Here is a 19,855-nt window from a genome sequence, read left to right as displayed (position 1 = left end):
TAAGCAAAAAGTCGGATGCAACACTAAATATTTGCGAGCAGAATGCTCATGTATTGTTTCTGAATAAAAACCTTGATAACGTAAAATTTGCAAGACAGTTTGTACCTGTGATTTCTTTCCACCCATGGTGAGATTGCTGACTGCCCACGCTGCCTCCTTCTGTATTTGGAAATCTCCCTAGAGAGAAAACCGCACAAGGTTCATCAAGCACAATATCATATATTCCAACAATAAACAAGAACGTTAACAATTTAACAATTACACTTAAAGGGTGATCACACCTTGTTGCTCTACAGATGCAACCATCTACTAAATCAATCATCAACTACTCAAACCTGGTTAACCACCCAGCATCAAGTTTCATCGCGCAAGTTGCTATGCGTTTACTTACTCTTTGTTTACGTTGGTGTGCAAGTACACGTTAGTTTATTAACTCGTATAACGGGTAGGCATTTCTTCACTTCTGTCAAAAATGTAGTTGTTTACTTACTTTGTCGAGCAGGTGGATGATCAGTTGTATGAGTCCTGCATCGATGACGCTCTGTACCTGTTGCTGATTGCCCGCCGTCACGTTAGAAAGGAACCACACGGCCTCCTGTAACAACACAGTCACGAGTTATTCACACGCCAGTGAGAGCACACTGGAATTAGATTCCGACTAACTGCGTAAAAAAACATTTAAAAAAGGCTCAGTCAATGCCTTGATAGGGGGGCGAATTTAGATTTTTGGAGCTGTTGTCGACAAGTGTTAAAGACAACTTTTGTTATAAATTTGATCAGAAACTAGACACCATGTTGTGATATATGTATATATATATATATATATATATGAAAATTGTTATGTACTCTCTATTATGTACTCTTGATATATATGCGCGTGCGTGCGTGCGTGCGTGAGAGCACACTGGAATTAGATTCTGACTAACTTTAATTTGCTATTCCCAAAACCAGAGACCGCATACAATATATTGGACATACACGCGCGCGCGTGAAAATCTCGCACGCGTGCTCCAGATATTACATGTTATTGTATAATAGAAGAGAATAGCGGGAGGGGGTTCATGCTGGCTAGACTGTCGTTTTATTGGTCGCGAAATTAGCATGAAAAACGTTTTTTTTATAAATTGGGACCCCGTGCCCTCGACGACAGGGGTGACACATTCGTGACACATTCGTGACACGATGTGACTATATATGCGCACAGAACTCACACAAGCCACATGCCTATAAATCCGAGATAACGGATAGCTATGTATTTTCGTAAATGAAAAGAATTGCATTATATATTCAGGAAAGAATGGATGCATAGTATCAGGAGACTGTATAATATAGATCTATCTATTATACACTCCAGATAATAGCTGCTAATTCTAAACATAACAGCCAGCTAGGCGTCTGAACTAAACACTTAAATTCGCAACGCAGAAAATTTCGAAACTGAATATTGTGCCTACTGTGTATATTTATAGTTTAACTTTTGTCAAAACTCTTAATTCAGTATAATAATATGTCAGTCAGTAAATCATACCAGAGGTGTAGGGCTACGGCTTTACGTTCACTGGCCATATATTTTGTTAGTTAGGTATATATGGACGTTTTGTCAGTTTCTCGTTTCAATCAGCGAACCAATGTTCAAACCACGGCGTGTTGGCATATGAATATTACATGAGCGAATGACGGCAAAAGTTGCTGGCCCGATGTACGATATCACTCAATGTCGCGCATTGCTCCCACATGCTCTACATCAGTTTAACTCTGGACTCGTCCCTCAACGATTTTTACGTGCGCTGTAGAATAGTTATGATTGACCAATAGGTACAGTTAATTACTACACGTGTAACAGTCCAAATAGAAAGTAGTGAGCACGGTTGAAAGTAAAGTCCCAATAATAAAATATATAAACACTAAAATCTGTAGGAAAGACAGATAAGAATTATTTAGTCCATAATCAATGAGTAGCCTTTGCTAACTGTGTTACATTCAGGGATTCGCGTATTTCACATTAAACGGCTCTTGAGCAAAAATTGCTGTTATACCAAACTGCTATTAAGGAATACAAATTTCCCATCGAATGACAGGTACAAATAAACATACACTACTACTCTATTAATTATTTACCATATGCATGAACACATGTACAGCCATCTACCAAACCTGTTTCACATTTGACTTATATGCCCATTCACTATGCGCACAGCTATCGTGTTTATATTGAAACAGGCTTGTTAGTAACACCAAAAGTTGACAAGGATATCCTTAGCCATTTTGGTAACATCGTATTTTACAATCAGAATACGATCCTGGTGCTTCATACGAGAAACGACACTTTAATACGCAGCCTGCTATTCTGTTTCAAAGGAACGCCGCAACTAGAAGGCTGGCAATTTTTCTCCTATCGAGACCAATCGATGCAATTGCTAAAATCGAATCATCGCATCATAACACGTAGCATTTCTACAGCATTGCCGTAGACGCCGAGTATAGCTCACCAACGGTCACGCGCACGCCCTATCTGCCCTGCGCACACACGAGCGACTTGTATCGTCATTACACCGACATTACAGATCACGCACGCAGGGACATCGCTTGTGTCAGCTTCACACTGCAGCAGCACGATACTCCCACAACCCTCGTACGGACTCCGTCTGTCCTTTCCCGTAGTGGCGATACTAGTTCATCAGTCTCCGTGCAGCACGGCGGTGGCCAGCAAGCCTCGCCATAGCTGCACACACACGCACACATGCCGTCACTTACACGACGAGACTACACCAAGTAGTTCCATGCCGCCTACTATTGCACAGCACGGCTGGTGGCGCCCCCAGCCGGCGACAACTAGTATGAAGCACCATTAGTATAATATACGCTACACCGAGGTATTAAAAGCTCACCAGGCCATTTTAGTGCCGTCTCTCCCATTTTTAAAATACAAAAATACAGCGTTAGAAAAACCATTTACTGTACAAAACCATATAAAACAAGTCATCGGGGCCTTTGCAAGCTGTGTGCTCACACTTGCTGGCTAGGATTTGCATGTTCACTTCTATATCTCAAATACAAGTATCCTGGGATCAACTGCCGGGTAAAATAGCCTGCTGATAACTCATTAAAGGCAAAATAACGTGGATTGAATATGCCATGCACCTACAGTCATGGGGTCTCACACCAACACGAACTACATACCTGCCATGTAATGTGAAGCGCATGCGCACGCATATTGCCAGACAAGTCAAACTGTTAAGTATAATTCCACTGCTATTTTCAAAGAACCTGATTTAAAAGTGCGTATGAGAGTGTGAATGTGTGTGTGTGCGCGTGCGTGCGTGTGTGTGTGCGTGCGTGCGTGCATGGCTGGCTGTCTGTCTGTGTGTGTGTATAATATATAACGAAGTAAAGCTGTACACCGGAGACATCAATATTTACAATTACAGAATTTCCCTTTTTGCCTACCTAATAGGGATCATGTTACATAAATCATTTGAAGCAATTTTGATAACGAAATTTCGACCTTGCCATATCGTGTTTACATTGGCAACCTATATAAACAACAGTCTTAAAATATCAACTCACAATATAATGTTCACTAGTACACAAATGGCTGGCGTTTGGCATAAAAGAGCAGCCGGTACCATTTGAGGTACCGTTATTGCATCAGTAACCTGTAAACTCATCAATTTGTTAATAACATATGACCTGACATTTTTCTAGCTCAACCTTTACTCATGTGGAGAGGGTACATTCAAGGGAACTTGCTTTTCTGCGAGTAGACACTATCTACACGTTAACAAAAGAAGAAAACCAGCTCCTTAGCACAATCACTATTCCGGCACAAAGGTGCAGCTTTCCGTTTGCTTACGTTTCTCATTTTCTCTGTAAAATGCCCCTAGCCAAGCTTCTGTTGCTCCAAGTTAATTCCTACATTTTGGCCGATGTTATCAACTTGGTAGACCGGCCACCTGGTTCCGATAGATAGAACGATTTATCACTCACATGAGAATACGCCCTATTCATGCACCGGATCAACACGCCAATGCAAATAAAAGCAGGATTCTGTGGCAAAACCCCATCAAGTCAAGGAAAGGGTTGTTACAAAAACATTTACACTTAGCAACCATATAACAAGCCGAGTAACTATTGCAGAAACTAAAAAATACTAAACTGATATTGTTCTAACCACTTGGGAGGAGTTTACTACATTCAATACAATTTTACAAATTAGAAAAATCACTAAATAAAAACAGTTGAAAAGTCATCAACCTGTTATAACAATTTACACACAGTGGCAAGAAATGATTTACCGCATGCTTAACGCGAAGATTTTCAACTATTATTTACACTATGGCCAGCCACGTTTCAGAATCACTCAATAATAAAAAAAAAAAACTTCGGTGAATGTCCGCAAGATAGCACCGAATTCACCGCGTTTCTCCGCTCCTTGAAGCTCATGTGTAAATCATTTCTTGCACAACTGGCATGACAACAAGGATGCATACACTAACAGCAGCCGTGAAAGACTGTGACACCCCCGCTGCCATCATCCTGCTCACTCATGCACACCAACAGTCTCCTCTCGCCAGTGGCGCCACCTACATTTTACAGTAGCGCCACCACGTAGGATGAATGCCCTCTGGTGGTAAGCGCAGTCTAATCAAATTAGAAACACAGTTCGAGTAACTCGACGTTTGCTGGTTATGCATGGGGAGTCATTTACAAGACAGGTGTTTGATTCTTCAATGAGAGGGCACATGTTTGACATGTAGCCTAGCAATGTTTAACCGGACAGGAAAAAACACTGTAGAACGAATACTGCACTGCGTTCACCTTCAATCACTGAGATGCAAACAGTGCTAAAGGTTAAAGCTTCATACAAAGTCTGCCATGATAACTTTTCTTCAAACGCGAAACATTATATTAACCTAACAGCTAGTCAGTACTCTTTTCTTCCACAAGATGGCTATTGCCATAAAACCACTGTATTGAAAAGGACAGGGTTAGGCAAAACAAAAATGTTGGAAAGATTCTGTGTGCGAGAAAATTACAGTTATTTTGCCGAAATTACTTTACACGAAATTAAATACTGTAAATGACGTTGGTCTATTTCGTATACAGATTAACCTAAAATTTGAAACCCTCGTTCGGTATTTCAGGATTTACATCAAATTGGTAGCCTTGCTGTGTGCTGTCCGGTACAAGGTTCGGATCTTCATCAATCTGCAAAAAAAGTGCATACACTCATTATGTAAGCGGCACTAATAATAATTACAATACAACCAGATTCAACTATGAACACTTGAAAAACTAGACTAGAGTTGATTAAACACTTACAGACTATACCTGGAAATTGCAAAGACAAGGTAGAAAGTGATATGTGGTATTTTATTAAACAAGGAATTTTCAGTAGTAAGATACAATTCAGCGTCTAAATTATCCCTAATTTTCCAGTTTCGAACTATCCAGAATTTTATCGCATGAATAAATGACTACTAAATTAGATAACCAAAAAATAATTTAATTGAAATCACTAGATTTTGCAGTCACCTTACAATAATGACAGATTCGTCCATTAAAGTATAAAAGAACTAATTTTCAAGTCTATATTCAAATACAAAACACATTTGATTTAGTACTCACATCATCAGAGAAGTACTTGTCAATAATTTCATATGCTAGTTTGTATATGTCTTCGTTTTCATGACTCTGTAGTGCTTCTATTTTATCTAGACCTGTGAAAAGCAAATCAGATTCACCTTAACTTCAAACACTTTCAATAACTACATCCTATCATTTCGCAACTATATAAGATTCCATCTGAGTGAATTTGTTTGAATTGGTTATATATACTAGATTAAGACAAACAAGTGCGCAGAGCGACAGCACTCAACTGACGTGTACTGTAGCCAGGTATTCTTCTGATAAACTCACTGGCAACCGAATCAAGTGCACCCTCCTGCCACCGCATTCGCACTCAGAGCATATATCTAGGATACTACTAATACAGATCTAAAATCTATGATAGGCTTTGCTATACCTACTGGTAGTCAGTAATAAAGATACAGCTGTGCTAACTTTAATGACTTGCTATATAACATGTTATCATGGATATGTGTCGCGCTGGACGTAGTGGTGGTGGTGGTGGAGGGAGAGTGGGGAGAGGGGTGAGGGGGAGGGGGGAGGGGGGGCTGGTAGAGGGGCTCTATAGCAAACAGTTCAGGTCTTTGTAACAGTAACAAATCAATGTTTAACCCTCCATCTTGAGGGGTCACAAAAGGTTTATCCGACACTTACTCTTCGCAATGTCCAGTCGGAAAGTACATCTTCATGGTCCTTTCAATAAGGCCATAAAAATGTAGGTCACCGCTGACAAATAAAAAGTTTTCAATCGGCTCCGTCAGGAACCATGTCCTCAGACATGTCTAAAATCTGCCTGTGCCACATTCTTTTGACCTGTGACCTCCAATTTCGGCACGTGATGGCTTTTTTCCATACCATGAATGCTATACACCGACTATCACCAGGTCAGCCGTATAGATGTTGTGCCGCAATGCTGCATTTCCTTTCCCTATACCTTAAAGTTAAGGAGGGAAGTTCCCTCTTTTACACTCTTGACCTTGTGACCCCGAAGCTTTCGACATTCCACTCGTTTTCGGATTACCCCCACTCACTGGATATCGTGACCATACGTCGAGCGATTTAAGATTGTGCCACCCTGTTGACGGACCCATGACGCCGCGACGACGACGACCAGATCATGCGATTCTACAAGCTGCATCTGACTTCGTCAGATGGCTAAAAATTCAAGAATTCAAAAAAAGTGTCTGGTCCCAAAGGTTTCGAGATAATAGATTGTTTACTGTACAGAGAATCATTGGCGATGATTACCTCCGCATTCTTCAATCATGCTGGCTACCCCTCTCTGACTTTCTCGCCAGCCATCTATCAGCATGTTGTTAAGACCATAGGAAGACCACCTGGAACAATCTGTAGCAGATCTTTTACAGTCAACAGCTGAGTGAGTGGCGGTAGAACTCCCTGGACTTGACCAGGTAGCCACCGTGCTAATAATGAAGTGTCAATGACACTGTAGCTTCACCACAAAAAAAGGACACCAATGGTGGTGAGAAGATAAGTCAGTTTTAATTGAGACAACCATCGAAGTACTTATAGAACGAAGAGTATATATGGGAGAAGCCATTATATATCTTGATAATTATATATGTTGTTATAATTTTTTATAATGTGACAATAAATAATATTATTTTATAAATTGGATAAATAATTTATTACACCAAAATAATCCAATTTGTGACAGGTAGATGGCCGCTAATCCCGCTCTTTGATGGTTTTATAGGCTAAGATTGATTATCTCATAATAATAATTAATAATACTAATAATAGTATAAATCATAATTGTTATAGCAGGTAATTTTGCATTAAAAGATATTGTCAATGAATCTTGTAAAACGAACAGGACGACGTGTGCACCACGGGACTGTTTGTTATCTGCCGTGTCTATATAATACATGCTATATAGATTGCCAAACCCTTCTAATTTGCATTTTTTTTTTAAATATCAAAACTTAGCCCATTATTCTTCACATATGCAAAATGAGCACAATCCAGTGAACCTGATGGAGAATGCCAATTCTCATTTTTGCCAAAAAATTGCCGTGGCTTCGAAAGTTAGTCGGACATGGACGCGTGCTCCAATAGGACGTTTAATATGGGAGCATAGCCAGTAACAACTATACCCAATTTCGAAACATGTGGCGTCAAACAGGTTCCCGCAGTTATCAAATTGACGTGCAAATGTTGACGGACGGACGGAAGACGTACGACGGACCCATGGCCATAGCCTCAGCTCTGACGCATGATCGAAGGTGAGCTAAAAACCAATCATGAAAGCCCACAAACACACATGAAAGCCACTGCTTTAACATTTCTAGGCTCTAAAAAATAATGTAAAGCCTTTTCTTAATTAAAAAGGCTGACATTACTATGCGTCGAAATATAATCGTTACGGATATAAGCAAAAAGGTCGGATGCACACTTAAATATTTGCGAGCAGAAATGCACCTTCGATGTATTGCTTTCTGAATAAAAAACCTTGATAACGTTAAATTTGGCAAGACAGGTTTGTAGCTGGTGATTTCTTTCACCATGGTGAGTTGTGACTGCCCCGCTGCCTCTTCTGTTATTGGGAAGATCTCGCCCTAGAGAGAAAAACGCACAAGGTTCTCAAGCGACAATTAATATAATTCCAACAACATAAACAAGAACGGGTACATTTAAAATTACACTTAAGGGTGATACACCTTGTTGCTATACAGATGCAACGATCTTACTAAATCATCATCAAAGCTACTCAAACCTGCGTAAGGCGGGTCGAGTCACCCAGATAAGTTTCATCGCGAAAGTTGCTATTTGCGGGGTTTACTTACTCTGTGTTTCGTTGGTGTGAAGCTACCGTTAGTTGTATTAACTCGTATAACGGGAGGCATTTCTATCACTTCTGTGCAAAAATGTAGTTGTTTACTATACTATTGTCGAGCAGCGTGGATGATCAGTTGTATGAGTCTGCATCGCTTATGGCGCTCTTAAGCCTAGTTGTGATTGCCGCCGTCACGTTGGAGGAACCAACGGCCTTCCTGTAACAACACAGTGCAGAGTTATTCACCACGCCAGTGAGAGCACCTTTGAATTAGCTTCGGCTAATGCGTTAAAAAACATTTAAAAAAAGGCTCAGTCATATGCCTGATAGGGGGGCGAATTTTAGATTTTGGAAGCTGTTGTCGACAAGTGTTTTTTTATGTTTTTTGTTTTTTAAAGAGAAACTTTGTTTATAAATGTGATCGAAACCTAGACACCATGTTGTGTGAGAGATGTTTAATACTATATATATATATATATGAAAACAGAGATGTCAAGTAAAATGTTATCTTTCTCCCTTTTTGAATAGCCCATAGTTTTCTCTCATGGCCTATATCTTCTTTTCCCTGACTAACTTGTGACCATACCAGGGTTCTCCCCAGGATGAAATTCAAACAGGGGGGAGGGGGGAGGTAGGGGAGGGGGTAGGGGGAGGGGGAGACTGGGCGGAGGGGGAGGGGGGAATATGGGGCGGTCCGGGGGGGTGTAATTTTTAACGTACGACTAATTAATGCGTAAAATCGCACACACCATAGCGGGATTTGGGGCTTCTTGCTATATTAGTAGCCGAGTCGAGTCTACCCTGTACAGTTAGTGACAGGTTAACTGCATGTGCATTGTCTGGTTAACTTGTGTACTGTCTGCAGTGCATGCGTGGTACGGTAAAAATACACCCGTCGGATGTCCTGGTCGAACGGCAATTCTTGACGGTCGATTCCCGCGCTGGCAAACTTTTATTGTGGTGGAATTTAAACGGGGCGGAGGTAATTCAAACGGGGCGCAACGATTCAAACAGGGGGGAGTTTTCCCAAACTGGGCGCGCGCGCCCCGTTTGCGCAACGTAGGGAGAACCCTGCATACTTACAGTGAATAATACAATAAGATATGTACCTGAAGGAAGACCCATTGAACATCGACAAATAAATTTAACATGAAAAAATCTCACTAAGGACGACGTCGCGTACGTATGACGGCAGAACAGTCGCGCAGTAATACCTTGTTGATTTTTTCCTTGGGATGTGATAGCAGAGCCGGGAAATGGGCGAGTGCTTCACAATTCAGCACGACTTGCGTCTGCTGGTCCGTGCCTGTCACGATGTTACCGACCGCTCGCAGTGCTGCCGTCTGAACTTTGACCTCCTGGTGACTGAGCAGCGGAACAAGGAAGGGTACTACTCTCGAATCGATCACCATCTGTGAATAATAAGTTAAGCCATTACTGTCAAAGCTAAGAGAAATATCACATATAATCACAAGTTTATAACTACACTAAAATCACAGAAATGTGTTCTACGAAAACAAATGTATTTCCCCTGGATAAAATCGTAAGCATGATGGCAGGGTTGAATAAGTGAGTGTTGAGGGGACTGCCGAAAAGCGATACTAAGGGGGTCACCACGCAACTTTGGTGTTTTCTTTGGTGCGTGGCAGCATTGGCCAATGTATGGGGATGCCAGATGGAGGGCATAGGAGAACCAGCAACTGGAGGAAGTTGGTCAGATAATAATGGGTTAAGGGGGGGCAAATTTGCAGTAAGGCATCAATTTCTGAAAATATTGAGCAATGCCGATGAAAAAATCAGCAAAGCCATCCGCCTCTCTATCAGATGCCAAAGGGAAACATTGCCAGCGTGTGGTTTGTTGCTGAATATTTATTTTCAAATAATCAACGATTAAACATCGGTTTAATAGTGGGTTAACTAGATCGTTTTTAATATGCCATATACGTATAGTAATAGGTACCTGTATCTGTTCATTTCCACCGTCTGTCAAATAGGAAAATGCCCACACTGTGTCCACCAAAATCTGAAACAACAGAAATTATGTCAGCTCTAAGGAAAACGACAATTCGTTATAATGACGACAGATATTCATATCTCATAACCCAGCCTTGAAAGTTAAAAATTGATCCGAATTTTTACATTGATCTAAAATCTAGATGCACTCGGCTCACGTTTGGACGTAAAACAATTAAGCTACTCGATAACAAAAACAAGTAGAATTAGCACTTCTACATGCCAGATGAGGATATAGCTTACATTTATATCAGTGTGGTGTATGAGGCTGATGAGTGCTGGAAGAATCTCCTGGATCGTCTCCATCGGCGGAGGCGGGTCCTTGTTACGACACAGATTGACTATGACCCAGGTGACATTGCGGAGAAACGAGATTGGGTATTCGGGTGTGATAAACGCCAGCAGGGGTTTGACTACGCCTAGATGTATGACATAGTCCCTGAGTGGTGCACCGTCACCTGAAAGCATCACAAGTACAACAGCCTTAATCACTTATCTATCACACTTATATGCAACTATGCCACACAAGAATAAGCGAGTTCGGCATTACATCTGCGCATGCGCGAGTTTCCCCAGGTCATGAGTCATTCGGGATAAACAATAGGTTCCCGCCAGCTGAGCTACTGTGTATACATTACGATCGATGTTTTTGACCGGCGTTTCATACGTACTTTCTAGTTTTGCTTCTGATTTCCAACAGTATGACAGTACTGAACTATACATTTAGTTTGTGAATGCCCGATGTATAGTTGCATTTGCATAAACAATTTTAAGAGAATTAGTGTTTTCAAGCCACAATGACCATTTACTAATTGTTATACTGTACGTGTGTCTGGATTAGTTCCAGGATGCATGTCGGGATCTTGTTTTGTATATCTGCTGTGTAGTTTTTTATAATTCCTCATGTACCATGTAGAGATAAAATGTTGGGGAAAATCGTGGTGCTGAATATTTAGGAGGTGGAATATCATGGTTGCTGTATACACGATAGACTCCGGATAGAGGGTTGCTTGCTATCATTTGTATTGGGGGGATACAGGGATTACTTCTCAGACGATCAACTCTTGCAAATATTCAAGTGAAAGAACATACAACTCTCTCAGCACATTCAGCATATTTCCTACATATCTCAATCAGTAAATGTACAGAAGTTCATACAACTCTTCATTTCTTTCATTTCATTTAATCATTTATCAACCATTGTTTCATGTTTCACTGTACATTAGCCATTAAGTTACATGTGTATATGTTTAGAAGTAGTCACACATATGCATAGCACTTATGTCCAGAGAGACATGATACAAGATTGCGTGGCACAGCTTTGCTGTTGATCCTAAGCGCTCCGCGCAGAAAATTAAAATGTATGATATATACCATAAACATCATATCAGGTTAATTCGTCTCTTATTACGTTCCTCAGTTGTGTACATGTTGTGTATATGTGTGCGGTATGAATAGTGGTACTAAACACGAGAAACTGGTTTTAATAAAACATGTGGCTGATGTATTGCATTTATGTGCCTACAACCAGTTCAGCAGCGAGGTGATTGTTGAAGAACCATGTAGATTCTATTGATTCGCTCCACATTGTTTCAGACAGAAGTAATTTTGTAGCAGAGTGCATAATACCAGTGAGATCGTCATCATTGAGAAGGATAATGTGGTTAGACGCTTAACTTTGTGAACCATTATCCATGTCACCAGACACATTTCAATTAAAGGACTAAATGACCACGACTAGAAAGGTACATGTACAAGTATATTCGGGAAATGGAAACGTTACAAATATTGCTAATTTCACTAGCGAATATTACAAGTACTAGTACTAGCTGTTATTACCACTCGAGTTAAGTCAATAATTCAATTGTACTATTTTTATTTGATCAGCATGACGACGTTTTCCTTCACTGGCAGTCGGTAGCAGGGACTTCTTCATGTACGACGCAGCGTAAGCAAGAGCAACGAGTTCGTCTTTTCGTCCCGTCTTTTTCAACCCCCTGTCCGCTAAAAAATGCTTCAAAGCAATGGCTTTCCATCGCAGAGAATCATCCAGTGTCATATCATCGTCATTTGCGTCAGCCATAACCAATATAAAATACTAAGAAGACGAAAACTCAGACCAAAAAACGTTACCTTTACCCACAGTTTTTTCCGGGGTTGGTTTGGCACGTTTCCTTGTTCATCCCGAATGACCTTTGACATTTCCCAAGATTCGTTGCGCGCATGAGATACCGAACTTGCTTATACAATCATAGCGCTGCCTCGCGTGAGAGCAGCTGTAATAATCTTATTTATAACACATCTGTAACAAGTTTACACTGTTACCACAAGACTTTTGTTAGACACATCAGTGGAAAGACCAATTTTAATCAAAATTTTCAATTTTTTTGGGGGGTGAATAATAGAGGAATGAATTATATGATCGTCAGGTTTATTTGCTTTGTAATTATGGGACCTTACCCCTTTAAATTCTCACACAAATGTATTATTTACATTTCCTATATTTGTTTAAGACAATTCTTCCAATTCTTCCATTCCAATTCCAATTCTTCAAGCCCAGAATACATCGAGAGCACCATATAAATTTTTTGGCCCTATTAATCTTGAAAATTATCTCCAAACATAATGGAAGTCAATGGGACAACGTGATTCATGTGACAGAATTCCGTATTACAAATGTTTTACCCAAAACACCTACCTTTCGTAACGAGAGATATTACTGTAGTAATCCTGAGAAGATTGTGGACGATTGGTTTCAATCGATATTTCAGCATATGTGTCTATTTCTACGACTGGTATAGCCCCGGGCACAACGGATCGTACGAAATTTTGTCGTGGTAGACCCATAAAATATTTGTCGTGGCCAGATCTTACAACATGCCCGAAATGTATTTCGAGTGGTCACAAGGGCTACGACACATTAAAGATGGTTTGGCGATAGGTACACGACAGAAAAAAAAAAGATATGTCGTGGTTATGTCGCAAGTCCGTACGTAAGTCAGTAGTAGGACAGACTCACGACAACCAGAAGACATAGATACCACAAAAAATCGTGGAACAAAAAAGGTGCATGTTCAATTTTGCCTCACGACGGCAAGTCGATGCCACGCTTCTCAATATTTCATAAAACTGTCTTGCGACGACCCCCGATGACCCACGATTTGCCCAAATTTCCTGTCGTGTCGTGGCACAAATGCGTCATGGTTTTGTTGTGACCGAGGCTTATACAATAACCTTTAGTGAAATACAATACCTATGATATTTCCTAGAGCCCAGACTGCCTGTTCGCAAACATTTTGATTTGGTGAACTAAGAAGTTTCAGAAAAAGTGGTACAGCACCTGCAACATAAAACTGACAACTATACCAACTGTTGCACATTAAACCACATACATTTGTAACCAATATCTGACAGGAGAACATCGCATTTTGATATATATATTATCAAGAGCTAATAAATACCTAGCGTGTACAATGAAAAAAACGGGAAAATAGTGCTATTTCACGGCAATATTATTCTACTTTGCCTGTGAGTCTAGAATAATTTTATGGTATTGCATTAAGTATATTCTAAAACAAGACCAACCGCTTGTCAATACGATACTCCTAGGCCGAGATATTGGCTCGTAAACTTCCCCTCCCACAGGCCTCACGGAGCCTCGAATCCACATATTCACTATCCTTCTCGCCTTTTGCGGGTTAGGAAAGTCGCTTCGTGAGAGTTCGGTTTTTTCGGCGATAACTTTATGAATGAACGGCGTTTCGGTTATCATCGGTGACTTTCGGGGGCATCGCCTATGCCCTTATCTCCCATTATCTTTCCTAGCACGGCTAATGGCCGTCATGATGGAGCCGGCAATGTTTTCTAAATTAAGTCTCTACAACGCAGCTCAGTTACTATATGGTGTAGTAAGAGTACCAAATTTGGGCATGTCACATCAATTATCAGCGCTCCAAGCGGCGATGGAAAACGATAGCCAGACCCGCAAAAGGCGAGAAGGATAGTGAATATTGTGGATGGGAGGCGGCGTGAGGCCTGTGGGAGGCATGATTACACTCCAATATCTCGGCCTAGGAGTATCGCAGAGACAAGCGGTTGGTCTTATTTTAGAGAGCAAAGAATGCTGCTTAACGCAATACCATGAACTTGGTCTAGAACCGCATACAAAGTAGAATAATATTGCGGTGAAATAGCACTATTTTCCTGTTGTGCACTCTAGCTATTTGTTAGCTCTTGATATTATTCTATTTATCGCACGTATCACGGTTTCAGCAGAAAGATGTATTATTTATTTTTCTATTTACCGATACACTGCAGTGTTTAGTATGCCAATGGAACTGAACTTACCACAAGCTACTACTGACTGTGTTTGAGCAGACGTCCCAGATGCAATGTTGGTGAGTGCCCATGCTGCTTCAAACTGCAATGACGGACTGCACATACGACAAAAATTGCCAGTTAAACTTAAAACACATTTATATCAAGCAATCTTAATGCAATCTATGACAAAAATATAACACTTACACAAGTGTTTATGTATAGTTGTCAAGCATCACCACATTCATACTACTAAATAATTACATGATTTTTCCCGTTAAAATGGCATGCCTTTTTTTACCAATGAATAACTGTACCATCATGAAACTGAGTCGATAGGTAGAGTTCAACTAGATTTGGTTAGTTACTGGTCATAGAATACAACAATACTTTAACAAGTGCCGCAGAGCGACAGCGCTCAACTGACGTGTACTGTAGCCAGGTATTCTTCTGATAAACTCACTGGCAACCGAATCAAGTGCGCCCTCCTGCCACCGCGTTCGCGCTCAGAGCATATATCTAGAATACTACTAATACAGATCTAAAATCTATGATAGGCTTTGCTATACCTACTGGTAGTAAAGTAATAAAGATACAGCTGGGCAATTCCACGCTGGAGGGACTACAAAGTAAAATCTAAATTCAATAGTTCAGGACAAAAGATGTTTGCAACTGCAAGAAAACAACTTTTTACTGACATGGCAGTGTTGATTTTCGAATTTCACCATAATTCATTTAAATGTGAAAATGTTCTAATTTTTATTACAAATTTTGTGCCTAGAGTGATCATCCCATATTCTAGCTACAATTCATCAATGGAAAAAGGAAACATGCCAAAGTAATCTTTAGTTTAACCAGAATCAATGCCTATTATTTGGAGAGGCTGCTTTCAAACACTGTAAGAAAAATAACCAGAGTAGTGAGCATGCTAATTTAGTGCCACGTCAGTCACGAAAAGTTATAATTTTCTCCATATCTGACCCCTTTATCATTTTTGAAGATACTCATGATTCTCTTAGTAATGACCATAAGCTACCAGAATGAATAAACAAAAGCTTTAACTCTGATCAGAACAGGACACAGTATGCTACTGAAAACTGTCATGTCAGTCACAGTGTCACGTCAGTCACAATTTTTTAGGTGTGTCACGTCAGTCACACATTGTTTTTATTTCTATCTAGGATCTTAAAGTTAAGACATATCTGCCAAACTTTGTCTTAACTTTAAGCGACCTCAGACCTTGCTTAAAGCTCATCTTAAAATTAAGATATCCCATTCAAAGCCAAAAATCAGCCACAAAATCCCTCGAATTCAGACCTAATGATTAACTTTTATTCCATAAAATCTGTTTGGTGTTTTCAAAGCACAAACAGTGTCCAAAGACAATATAACAGTCTGTATACACACACAATGACACACACGTTGTCTGCTAGCTCACAACAAAGTTAATTACAAGTTTACAACAATGGTCATTTCCAAGGAGAAAATTACTAAAATGTATCTTTTTAAAGGTAGACTCAGTGCATATCAACAACTGATCTAGTTAAGCCAAAACACAAACATTTAGCAAATGTTATGTTTATTTTCAACAGTCATAAAATTTGAAGTGGAGTAAAATTAAGAAATGGCAGCCATTATAAGGTCTGAGGGCCATCTTAAAGTCAATTAAGACAGCTTAGTTAAGTTTTGCAATGACTGAGAAACCAATTTTAAGATGAATTTAACTAAGATAAACTGAGGAGATTTAAGATGTCTTGAACCTTCTAGGCAGAGCTTAAATTTAAGCAGCGACTGAATATTGAGGTGCCTTGTATCTAGGAGAAGTAAAAGCAGTAAGAGATGAGGGATTGGAATTTTCTGTTGTGATCAGGGCTGGCAGGTTTCGGAAATGGCCAACTCATGAAGATAGATTTCTTTACTTTGGCTCAATCCTCCAGTATCGGTAAATGCTCATGAAAACTATGACTTTCCTGGTTTTGAGTGAATGATTGAAAAATGGTATTTTTTGTGCAAATGGTAGGAAAATGAAATGTTGTATTGTATAATTTTCAGATAAGTTTGTTGTTTAATGTTCTTTTTAATAGTATAATTAATGCAATGTAAGAATTCTAACTGTTATGATTACCTTACAATATTTTAACTGTTTGTACTAAACTGTAAGTTGACGTGATTAGTTGTCATGTCAGTCACGGTCACGTCAGTCACGATGAATTTTCTAATTTTTTAAATAAATTATAATTGGAATTGATTATTTATAATATGTGTTTAATTGTTAGTTCATTGGTTAATTAAAATAGTAAAAACTGTGTTGATATTTGCTGTAAACTTCAGACAATTTGAAAATGCATTTTTTAGAAATATACCTTTGTCCGATTACTGCCACGTCAGTCACAGTGAGAAAAGAGTTGCCTATGTGCTGAGATCTTTATTGATTCTGAAACCTTGACCCCCAAATTCGACATACCGAGTCCTTTTCGTGATCCCCCCCCCTCCCCGACGTCCCGAATATCAAGACCGTACGTCGAGCGGATTGTGCCCAACTGTTCATGCACGAACGGACGGACGAACGGACAATCATGCGATTCTACAAGCTGCATCCGACTTCGTCAGCTGAGCTAACAACAACACAAAACGTTAAAAAAAAGTATACATGAGCTCCCCTACTTACGAACAGGATGGGTTCCTGGAGTTTGTTTGTAAGTCGAAATGTTCGGAAGCCCAACTTTACTCTTATAAATACTTAATACTGTACACAGCCTTGTAATAAAAAGGTTTGTACAGTACAGCTATACACCGCCAGAGAGAAAAAACAACAACAACTGCGTTGTGTTTACAGAGTGACCCTGAGCATCTACAGTAATGCAATCTATTGCACGGTGGTTGAACTTCCAAACCGGCGCGATGTTTGAAATTTGGATTTACAGACAGGTTTGTTCGTATCTCTGAAAATTTGTAACTTGAACGTTTGTAAGTAGGGGAGCGCCTGTATACAGATTTAATATTATTGCAATATCACTTACTTATCCTCACACTGTAGACATTGAACTAGAATAGGCAAGATTCCTGAACCTATTAAATCATCTATTGGTGGGTTTCTATCACTTGACAAAAGTTTCCTACAACAGAACAACTATATTAGTAAAGTTGACCTTACAACAATATGATTAGAACAATATAATGCACTGCATACCAAGAATTCATGTTGTAAAATTGTGATATACATTACACAGGGGTAGAAATTAATTTTTGAACAAGGGAGTCGGCAGCAAAATGAGGGAGTCCGCAGTCTGAAGTTCAAAACTAAAGCATAACAACAATAACGCATGTGCTTATTTTGAAGATTTATGTGATGCACATCTGCCACATTTTCTTTGGATATTTGCTGAAAAAATACTGTAATTCCGCGAGGTCGTGCTCTGGAACGAACTATACTTAGTATATCAGAATTTTCAGGGAGTCACACGGACTCCTGCATATGTCCAATCAGGGAGTATTTGACTCCGGACTCCCGTTAATTTCGCACCCTGTTATAACTAACGTTTAATCTTGCTTGCATACCATGACTAGAAAAGTCACATAAATCTGTTACTGCAACATGTATCTAATTCACTATAAATTCATTAACTTGGTTTCTGGTATATACATAAACCATATTTCTGGCAATAATCTTTGAAAATATATATTTTAGCCTCCAAAAAATATGTTAATGAAAACACTTACCGTGCTGCCTGTACTGCACTCAGCTGAAGTGCGGTCTGATCGCTGCTTGCATTTTGTATAATAGTTTCTAAAGATGTGGTGTTGACTAAACGGTCACTCTCTGAGTCTAAATCACTGCTGCTTTCCTGGATAGGTACGTTTCTCCTCTTAAGCAGATGTTCATCACGTTTATTTTTTCGCAACTCCACAGTAACCTCGCTTCGTCGCCGCCGCATCTCCTACAAGGGTATAATAGTAATAAATGTTGATTATAACAAATATTACTTTGAGCTAAATCCTACAAGGGAACACACACAATAGGGTTAAATACTACACAGCAAATTTTGCTGTTTAATCTCACTACTAATCCAAGAATTGGCTAGAAAATGTGGCACCATAACTAGACTTGCCATGCGCATTAAACAACTTAAAGGTGAAATAGGAAAAACTTAATCCAGCATATATAACCAACTGGAAAGCTTTGCCTTTAGCAACTTTAGTGTTTTTTTGCTATATATATGCAGTTAAATCAGCATCAGTATTAAATAGGGAAACTAAACGGCCCATACGCTGGTTATCTCTGCTATCGACACATGACATTAATATCAATGCTTGTCTACCATATTAGTTATACAACCAGTTTTATTGTTTGTTATTTGACTTTAAAGTATTTATTTCGAAAATAATTTCCAACCAGTCTCATGTTTTCCCAACTTTTACGAGACTTACTGTTATTGCTTGAGTAACAGAAACTGTCCAGAGTAACGATAAATGTCTTAGAACTTTAGCTATATTCTCCAAAACATGCATGGTTCAAATTTTGATTACCGCCGCCATTTCTTGCGAATCGTAGACTATCTAGCGCTAGCACGAGATATCAGCCAATTTCAAAATAGAAACATAGTAAACTACACAGAATGAGATGCCCTTTTGTTTGAGCGAAACAGTTCCCAGCTATGCTAATGTATAGGAAAATGGCGCTGCGACGTTGGTCGCCATTGACTGCCAATATAATATTCTTCGGCCGTTCTTATACGTTCAAACTAGAGCCGGGCAGGCTGTCAGCACGTGTGCATGGTAAAATCTGATCTATATACTTCACTTCACTCGCAGCATCGCGCCACGATTCCCAGCTATGCTAATGTATAGGCAAATGGCGCTGCGACGTCGGTCGCCATTGACTGCCAAGATAATATTCTTCGGCCGTTCTTATACGTTCAAACTGGAGCCGGGCAGGCTGGCAGCACGTGTGCATGGTAAAATCTGATCTAAATGCTTGACTTCCAAGATAAGAAAATGAAAGTGTCAATGACACTGTACATAGCTCACCACAAAAAAGGACACAAATGAGTGAGTAAGAAGAAGTCAGTTTTAATTGAGCAACCATCGACGTACCTTATA

At 39.7% G+C, this 19,855-nt stretch overlaps 1 protein-coding gene across 1 annotated transcript in view; it reads right to left on the bottom strand.

Moving 5' to 3' along the window:
- Positions 1-1,910: 1,910 nt before the first annotated feature.
- The window catches only part of LOC106806739 (importin subunit alpha-4-like), a 31,116-nt gene continuing 13,171 nt past the window's right edge, over positions 1,911-19,855 (bottom strand). Inside the window, 12 exon segments of the mRNA XM_014808784.1 lie at positions 1,911-5,208; positions 5,629-5,720; positions 6,877-6,910; positions 6,913-6,930; positions 8,154-8,207; positions 9,640-9,837; positions 10,386-10,448; positions 10,682-10,896; positions 13,692-13,778; positions 14,786-14,871; positions 17,776-17,871; positions 18,476-18,693. Of these exon segments, the coding sequence (XP_014664270.1) occupies positions 5,113-5,208; positions 5,629-5,720; positions 6,877-6,910; positions 6,913-6,930; positions 8,154-8,207; positions 9,640-9,837; positions 10,386-10,448; positions 10,682-10,896; positions 13,692-13,778; positions 14,786-14,871; positions 17,776-17,871; positions 18,476-18,693 (1,257 nt within the window). The 3' untranslated portion in view covers positions 1,911-5,112.

This window comes from Priapulus caudatus, unplaced genomic scaffold (assembly GCF_000485595.1).
Source record: "Priapulus caudatus unplaced genomic scaffold, Priapulus_caudatus-5.0.1 Scaffold177, whole genome shotgun sequence".
NCBI lineage: Eukaryota > Metazoa > Priapulida > Priapulimorpha > Priapulimorphida > Priapulidae > Priapulus > Priapulus caudatus.
This window is presented reverse-complemented; position numbering and strand designations above follow the sequence as displayed.